Below are 9,728 nucleotides of genomic sequence, written 5' to 3'. Positions count from 1 at the left end.
GGAAGAATAGTAAAATCTACATAAAAATAATATAATGAAGGTGAAACCTTTTAACGCTCCCGAAGAAACTACGGCTGGTTATGTGATCAGTAACTGTTTCTGAACATACGTGAATCACCTCCTGTCAATATTTTATAAAGACTGCTACTAAATAGCAATTCCAAAGTATCATGATGTCTCCGAAAATACGGAAACTTGTTTATTTGAAAGCATAAATGAACCGATCAATTAAATCTTTTGTAAAGCTCTTGGGTTCTTAAAAGAACACACAAGTAAAAAATAGTTCAATACAGTAAGTTTTGATCTGATCTTCTTTTGCCATCTGCCTGTTATGATATGTCACATGATGACTAGACGCTACTATATCTTCCGTTGGTTGTGTTGTTCTTTCAACTTCTGTAATTTATAATCTATCCTCAGATGAAGATAAGGTTAGTATGATTTATTGGTCGTAAGAAGTTTACATCTTACAAATGTGTTCATAACAGATATGAATTTTGTTTTGCTTAAATCTCATTAAAACCATTGTAAACTAATCAGCAGTCGGAAATTTGTTTTTCACTTAGCTTATTCTATACTAATGTTGATAGTATGCACTCTCGTCGAAAGTATTTAAGGCATAAAAGAATGTAAAAAGGTATGCAACCCAATCCCTGATTCTTACGCATAATGGTACTTAAAAATCTCTTCGATATGAAAAATATATTTCCTGTGAGTCATGAATGTTACAACATATGTTACCTTCCCCTGAAGTTCAACAAAAAAAATCAATGAAAATAAAAAAAAAATGAAATTCAATCGACATGATATAGGTAACAAATAACATGTGTTACACGCTGATACGACAGCACAAATAAAAATAGGATTAAACATTCCGTAACAAACTTTGTTCCAGCAAGACTTTGAATGATGAGAACCTGCATTTTGGCATTGTTTATTTATCTAAATGCATCGTGAATTGTCAATTCCACAAGAGAAAAGCTAATCATAACATTATTCTTTGTACTACAAACAATATACTGTATATACATTATCGATTTCAAAAATGGAAAATTTTCTACCTCATACAATGATATAGAAAATATCAAAGAGTTAATGTAAATATTCTTTGTTTAATGAATCTGAACATTTTGTCAATTTTTTAATTAGGTGATTGTTAGTATCAATGGAGACGGATAGGGAATAGCTGTTATTTGATTCCAAAAACAAAGTCTCTTCCGACACTGCTTTTATAAGTCAATAAAGATACGTTGTAACTCTGACATAGTAACTGGCATGTAAGACGAATTAGTATTTGTTTGTATTGATGGTGCATGTATTTGTAGTCACTGGTGAAGATTATCTATTTATAACATTTACTAATTTTAAAAGTCAGTTAAACATTAATCAAAATTTGCATTCTGTTATTGTTACAAATGTGCAATACATTGATTGTATGTCATGTTTCTTAAATAGTTAAAACCGCTCATAATTATGTCATTAGGTTAAAAACATCTATGAAAAGGAATGTAATGGAATGCATATATCATTTTTATACAATATTTAAAAAAAATTGTGACACATTATATAGTGACATTAATGAAAACTTTATGCAATATATTATACAAAATATGTATTATATATTTCAGGCGCTGTGTCAGCCCGTCGTCGAGGCTCAAACATTGTTAACTTTGAAACATTAGAAGAAACGATGCTTATACGGCATAATCTTTAACAAATGAATACAGGTGAATGAAATCGTATTTATGGGATGATTATGTAAACGAGTGAATAATAAAGGTATGATTACGGGTGCCAATTATCCAAGGCATTAACGAGCGATTTTGTTTTATTCCCGATTACCAACTGATTGAGGGTGTTTGTTGCGCATGTTCAGCTATTTATTTTTAGATTTCGGACTTCTCTGGTTTTATCCAATTCAAACCATACATATTTTTTGCCCGATGACCCCCGATTTTCTGTTCATTATAACATTATTTGAGTCGTTCGATGAAAAAGATTGTATTTTGGCCATTCACGATTACAAATTTATTAGGGATGTTTGCTGCTCATGTTAAGCCACTTTCGTCAGATTTTCGGATTCATCTGGTTTTTTCCATTTCAAAGCATATAAATTTGTTTGTTTTTTTTTTGTTTTGCTTTATTGAAGGATTACATTTTCTTGTCGGTGGACGCAACATCACCGGTATAAACCTAATGGGGACTGGAGATAAATGCAAAATGGTAGAAGGATAGAGATGGACTACTTTGCCTTTGGGCGTGGTGAACCAAATGGTGACAATAAATGACCACAAGACAGTATGTTTTCTTTGCAGCAGATCCTTACCAGCTTCATAGTATGTATTGGTATGATACTGCTGTAAACAGTGTTTATATATACATGAAACAAACTTACTACATTTTATTCTTTCGTTTCACAATGATAGTTCAACTGCTTGAGTCGAATAAAGTAGTAATTACGCTAATCATGCGACTCCTGTTTTGCAAAACAACCATGGCAAATTAATGGTTTGTACGATATTCCAAAATAATCAGTTTGTAAGGATTGTGATATAGTGACATAAACATGTTTTATTTGCTGTATCATGTCATTATAAGTGTTCTTGATAAAGTGTTTAACTACACCAAATACACTAGCATTAATTTATAATTTGTACATAAACTCAAGGACAAATTATTCCAAACTGCAATTTGCAAGTATTAGTTTTTGTCAGAATCATGCAAATTCTGTAATGAATGATACTCCCCCAAAAAGGCTATACATTTTTATTTTTGTTATTAAGTTGCTCTATAGGTCTATATTATTAAATGAATAATTAATCATTCCAGTCTGTCTGTTTTTATGAGATAATTCACGTTTAAATCCAATAGTTTCCATCGTATTGTAATGTCTTGATATAGCCAACCATACGTGATGCACTCTAAACATTGAGTGTCAACGTAAGAACGGGTTTTCATACAAAAAGTGTACTTGTTGATTCCATCTATTTCGTATGTGCTCATAATGTATCGGTACAATATAAACTAGCGTTTTCCTACCCAAAACAATCAGACTCATCACATCACATTTGTACCGTATTCTTAGCATTGCCATAATACCTATCATAGCATTTTCCTACTCAAAATATACATGTTCATCTTATTTGACGCGGACTGTACTATAACTATTGCCATACTACTTCAAAGTGCAATTCCTAACCAAAATCATACATACCCATCATATGGTATTCAAACCCTATTATTAATATAGCCATACCACTTGAAAAAGCACTTTCCTACCAAAATAAAACATGATCATTACATCTGATTGTGCCATACTCTTAACATGACCATACTTCTTGAAATGGAAAGTACGAAGTCATCACATATAATACGGAGTGTTGGCATAAATTGGCTTACTACTGAGACTAGTAATTTCTACTAAAACGAAACTATCTGATGTGAATTGTACTTTTCATATGGCCATACTTCTTGCAGTATCACTTTCCAAATCAAACATATACCCTCTTCACATCTGAAATAGACTCTACTCTGAACACAACCATACTACTTGAAACAGCATTTTCCTCACAAAATTGTACATGCCCATCACATAAGACGCCAGCAGCACTCCTAATATATAGCAAAACTACTTGAAACAGCACTTTCCAACATAAATATATATGCTCATTATATTTGATACATTTGTACCTAATCGTACATGCTCATCACATCTGTTTCGAACCCTATTGATAACATTGTCATACTCTGTGAAATGGCACTTTCCGACCGAAAACATCACATCTGATGTGGACAGTACCCATCATATGGCCAAATCACTTGAGATAGCACGTAACTACCAAACACATATGTGATTCTCGCATCAGTTGCCGACTTCTCTCTCAATATAGCCAAAGAACTTGAAATAGCATCTTCCTACCCCAAAATATTCATAGTCATTACATTTTCTCCGACTCCTACTGCTGACATGGGTTTATAACTAAAAATAGTACTTTCCTACCAAATTCATACATATTCATACATGTTCTTATATCTGATTTGTACTGTGCTCTTGATATAGCCAACCATACCTAATGTACTCTAAACATTGATTGACAACGTAAGAACGGGTTTTCATACAAAAAGTGTACTTGTTGATTCCATGTATTTCGCATGTGCTCATAATATATCGGTACTATATGAACTAGCGCTTTCCTACCCAAAACATTCAGACTCATCACATCACATTTGTACCGTATTCTTAGCATTGCCATAATACCTATCATAGCATTTTCCTACTCAAAATATACATGTTCATCTTATTTGACGCGGTCTGTACTATAACTATTGCCATACTACTTCAAAGTGCAATTCCTAACCAAAATCATACATACCCATCATATGGTATTCAAACCCTATTATTAATATAGCCATACCACTTGAAAAAGCACTTTCCTACCAAAATAAAACATGCTCATTACATCTGATTGTGCCATACTCTTAACATGACCATACTACTTGAAATGGAAAGTACGAAGTCATCACATATAATACGGAGTGTTGGCATAAATTGGCTTACTACTGAGACTAGTAATTTCTACTAAAACGAAACTATCTGATGTGAATTGTACTCTTCATATGGCCATACTTCTTGCAGTATCACTTTCCAAATCAAACATATACCCTCTTCACATCTGAAATAGACTCTACTCTGAACACAACCATACTACTTGAAACAGCATTTTCCTCACAAAATTGTACATGCCCATCACATAAGACGCCAGCAGCACTCCTAATATATAGCAAAACTACTTGAAACAGCACTTTCCAACATAAATATATATGCTCATTATATTTGATACATTTGTACCTAATCGTACATGCTCATCACATCTGTTTCGAACCCTATTGATAACATTGTCATACTCTGTGAAATGGCACTTTCCCACCGAAAACATCACATCTATACGTCTAAACATGTATCTTATACTGTCATTTTGTCTTAATAAGACTTTTATCGTGCTACCTTTACGTGATAAATACTTCAATTAGTCCTGCAAAGCGTTCTATGCCCCTAAGTGTAATAAACCATGTTGGCTTTTACAGAGAATCAATATACGAGAGAGAAATGACTCTATCAACTTGGCCAGCCAAGAAGTATATGTTATCAGCAAAACTTGATGGAATGTCTGGAGTTTTAGAGTACTCAAAACAGAGGTACATTTTTGGATTGAGTTTGTTTATATTAAAATGTCATGTTTGTTGCATATTTAATGCGCAATCGAGTTGGACACTTTTCAAAAATGTAACTTTAATTTTTTTTGTTTGCTTTTGTAGAGAAAATTTGTTAATGGTCAACGTGTTCTTCTCTGATTTGTCCACAGAAATGACAGAGGAAGAGAAAGCGTTTACGGTAAGTATAAAAACTTCCTTGTAAGATATAGATGGATGTATCTGTAAAGTTCTGCTTCTTTCTAATTTTATTTTAATAACTGAGAGAACAATGAAAAATTCCATTCAGTATTCAAAATATCCATACCACAACTTTTCAAAGCTGTGTTGAATAGTCAATATAGACATAATATTTTGCGCAGTACTTCCGATAAGCAGGGCGGATCCGCATAATTAAAGGAGGGGAGTAGACTGGAGAAAAAAAGGGGGTTCTGAGGCTATTTCTAGCTCTTTGTGTCCTAATTATGCTTGAAATTTACCGACTTTCCTGAAAGAAGGGGATTTCAAACCCAGGAACGCACTGGCTCCGTCAATCCGATAGTAAACTTAGGAGATACATATTTAAGAATATATAATAATTCAAGCTTTGTTGTAATAGTCGAGAGCGATAGAACAGTTAACCTGAAAGTCGTTCGCATGCACACAGGCTTTACTTACACGTATAGTTTTCTATTTTGTTTTAGTATTTAACAGAAGATATGGTCCATAGTTTGAAAAGACGTGTAGTACATTGTCAGGGCTCGACATCATATTTTTTTTCGATTTGAGATCTTGCATTGAAAGTCGTATGAGCAAATTTAAAATATATTTGAATTCACATTGATATATGGTCTAGGACTTATATCTATAAAAAAAATAATTTGAGATAAATACTGTAATCTGATTGGTTTTTTTTATTTGATTTGACGACGCTTTTAGATTTTATTCTCAATTGATATATATATATATATTTATATTTACAATAACCTTTTTCCCTGTAAATACATGAACACGTCAATTCTTGTTTTGAAACCTCTTTCTGTACAAAAAAAGTTCATCAAACGCGTTACTTAATCATAAATGCGCTTATTTTTATCACGCTTATCTGTTTTTTTAATGCTTGAACCCAAGATAAACTTGGAATTTTTTGGCATGAAGTCCTGACTATTCAGACATTCTACCTCATTATCACCTATTAACAAACCCACTAACATGAAATCCTGGATCTGCTGTTGTATTATTTAGTCTATACACTATGTTGTGTGTAAGGCGTGTTGAGTGAGATAATAATCTTTTAAAAATGGTTTATCAAAAGATGTTTCCAGGGAAATTACATTAATAAAAACTTTACCGTCATATATCGTACTTTTTCTTCTTCAATGTTATTGTTCTTAATTTTTTTACTGTTTCGATATTTATCATAACCGGAAATCATCGGTCATTTCCCCCTTGGTGACACCAACAAAGGTGGGAAACAGAAAAAAAGTAAAACTTTCCGAAATATATCCTAACAAATTCGTGAAAATTTATCAAAACACAAACTTAGAGATATTTAGTATAATATAACATATATTGTTCTGCATTTGAGTTTGGTATACAAGATCACCATACTCAGACTTCGTCTCGGGAGATATTTTTCCTTTGTATGTTAATCGAGTATACCAACGTCAACTACAGACAGTAGGTGAATAAAACAAGAACCACACTATCAAAGTAGTCACTAACAGAGTCTTCTCTACCATTCAGGACCATAACCACCTCGACTTAAAAAGACTGAGAATTCTAAATGACAAACGAGGGATATCAGAAATGCGAGTGCTTCTAGCTATTATGTGCCTGAGAGATATTGAACTGTTTATCTTTCAATATATGAATCAATTTTCATATTTTACATGTGTCAACACATTGTCTTAATAATGTTTAAATGATGTGTAGCTTTTGCAAATATTTTGCAAAGAATCAATAGTTTACATTTTACAAAATTCATAATGCATAAGTTTGATTTTTCATTCATGCTGATAATATCATAAAAATATAATAAGTATTAAAATTGTAAGAAAATTTAATAAAGATGAACAAATGTTTGTTCTTCTTCCATGGTCATAATCCGAGCGACACGCATTTCTTCGTAATGGAACGAAAGGTACTTCTGAAATTTTTACTCGATTTTCAGTCTAATGAATGGAAGGCCCGCTCCGTATTTATTTTGATAATATTTTCAACGGTAAACAGTTCAACCCTACTCTAATATGTACTACCTTGTTTGGTATCGTGACGTTATTTACATCCATTTTCCTCAGTCTTAAATTTCATAAATCGACTATAAAACAACCATTTTTAAGAAAAAAAAACAATTATTTGAATAGTACGGGCATTCATTTAAAATTAAATTATCGGGATTTTTTTTATTTATGGAACAGATTCACAGGCAAAATTATGTCACATAATTATTTCACGAATCTATATGATATTCACTAGAATTGAGCAAATACATTTTCTGACAGAGTGCGGGAGAAATTCGGGTAAACCGAGCCTTCATGTGAAATAAAAATCGAGCATCACATGAAATTCACTTTAACTTTACATAAAATAAACGGGATTTTTACGTGAATTTCATTAAACACGAATATTATATGAACAATTCACGTGAATTGTTCACATGAAATTTGTGTTAAGTGAACTTCATATGAAATCACGTTCATGTCATGCGGAGTTCACGTGAAGCTCGATAAACATGAATTGAACGGGAAAATATTTGCATATTTATACGAAATAACGTTGCTTTGTCCAATTCACACGTTCACACTAAATTGTTTAGCTAAGACACATTGTTTAAGTAATAAGGTTCATCATACCCCCGAACGACAAGAAATATATCAGGAAGATTTCTATCTCTTATATGACACAATTCTATGAAAACATTTACTTTGGCTATGATCTAAATTTGTAGTCATTTTGTTGCAGATTGAAAACCTTTTGTCCAACATTGGTGGAACTCTTGGACTTTGGATTGGAATGTCTGTCATTAGTATCGGAGAAGTGGTTGAGTTGTTATTAATTCTCAGTCGAACGGCCAGGAAAAACAAATCAAAACGATACGTTACTCGGCCAGTTGTAAAAGACTAAATATTGAAACGTTTCTAAATGAACCGTTCATTGATGAAGATTCAATAATTGTAAATTAATGCTGGCACTCATTGTGATACAACAAAGCGGCAATTCTACTTGTGTGTTTCATTGCACTTTCTCTTAGTAAATGTTTGAGGTCTGCAAGTATTGTTTTGAGTAGGTACATATGTATTTACATAGTTTACTTGATTATATATCGGATTAGTGTTTTGTAATTTTGTAGTTATCCTTATTTACTTTGTAACCACAACAATATATGAAACATCTAGTTAACTTGGTAAAACATCCAACTATACCGTAGAAACCTTTTTGCATAGAACATTCATACCCTGTTTCTTTTTTTTTTTTTTTTTTACTTTTTTTAAAAATTAAAGGCATTCACCAGGTGCTTTGATAGTGTAGGCGTCCTCTCCTTGTCCTGAAACACCCGCCGATTTGCCCAATACAAGTCATCAAAGATGAAAAGGAATGTATATCATAGTTGATCATTTGGCTTTCATGGTGCAGATGAATACACATAACGATCCACAAATTCATGATGACGACCATAATTTTTTGTAGAGATGACTTTAATCTTGCAGCAAAATAACCCGGTTCCAGTAGACAACTTGGAAGAGGTCTAGCACGGCACAAAAAAGTCTGCGTATGTTTAGCAAGTTCTAATGTATGAAATCTCTATAAAGAGGTGCTGAAGTGATATTGCCACGGATGAAAATACATGACGATACGACACGTCCCTTTCCATCTATCTGTAAGAGTTAATGAAGATATGAGGATAAGTTATCAATGTCTGGAGTGTTGTTTACCTCAATTATTTTGGTGTAGATGCAGAAAATTCCCAAATTTTGGATTGTTAAAATGCAAGATGTCATCTGTATAGAGAAATATGGATCGAGTGATCTGGGTAAGTGATCCATTAAAGCTTATATGATTGATTAGTTGTAGTAATACGTCGTATGACATATATTTCATTTTTTAATCAAACAGGCCCTGTCCTATACTATTCGGACAACTAACTAGTCGTATATCATACAGGAAATAATGTCAACCCACCTGGACACATCATTCTAACTCCCAAATAGTTGTCTTCCTATCCTTTAATGCTGTATTCAAGTCGGAAAAACACCAATTCCAAAGTATTTGTTATGATTCTGATCTTACACACGACCTCCCGTGTCAGAGGTGAACAAGCTATACCCTCTGTGTGTCTTGCTTCGTTTTGCAGTTTCCATTTATTTTTATGTTTCTGGAGTCTATAGCTACAACACTGAACCTATGTATAATGTTTTTCGTTCATTTTCGTTCATTGAAGACCAATAGGTTGCCTTGAATTGAGAGTATAGTTGATTCAAGTTGTTCAACCTATCAAACAAACAATGATTTTTCAATATACATGGACCATAGTTTCC

The 9,728-nt window shown here is 32.8% G+C and overlaps 1 protein-coding gene across 1 annotated transcript; it reads left to right on the top strand.

Annotated features, from left to right (window-relative positions):
- The first annotated feature begins 5,320 nt into the window (after nt 1–5,320).
- LOC148599395 (degenerin-like protein asic-2) lies at nt 5,321–8,883 on the top strand. Its single transcript, XM_088558948.1, has 2 exons — nt 5,321–5,392; nt 8,155–8,883. Exons 1-2 carry the CDS (start codon nt 5,330–5,332, stop codon nt 8,314–8,316), a joined length of 225 nt encoding a protein of 74 aa, XP_088415074.1. The 5' UTR covers nt 5,321–5,329; the 3' UTR covers nt 8,317–8,883.
- The last annotated feature ends 845 nt before the right edge of the window (nt 8,884–9,728 follow it).

Source organism: Perna viridis, chromosome 13, assembly GCF_037379345.1.
Source record: "Perna viridis isolate PV_CMFRI_1.1 ecotype Kerala chromosome 13, ASM3737934v1, whole genome shotgun sequence".
NCBI classification, from domain to species: Eukaryota; Metazoa; Mollusca; class Bivalvia; order Mytilida; family Mytilidae; genus Perna; species Perna viridis.
The sequence above is the reverse complement of the archived record's forward strand: the minus strand, read 5'-3'. Positions and strand labels throughout refer to the sequence as shown.

What these genes read in the sequence shown, in the direction of transcription:
- LOC148599395 (XM_088558948.1), top strand. Translation starts at nt 5,330, where the DNA reads ATGGTCAACGTGTTCTTCTCTGATTTGTCCACAGAAATGACAGAGGAA. An exon ending in AGGAAGAGAAAGCGTTTACG is followed by an intron (nt 5,393 to 8,154) that starts GTAAGTATAAAA and finishes ATTTTGTTGCAG; the next exon opens with ATTGAAAACCTTTTGTCCAA.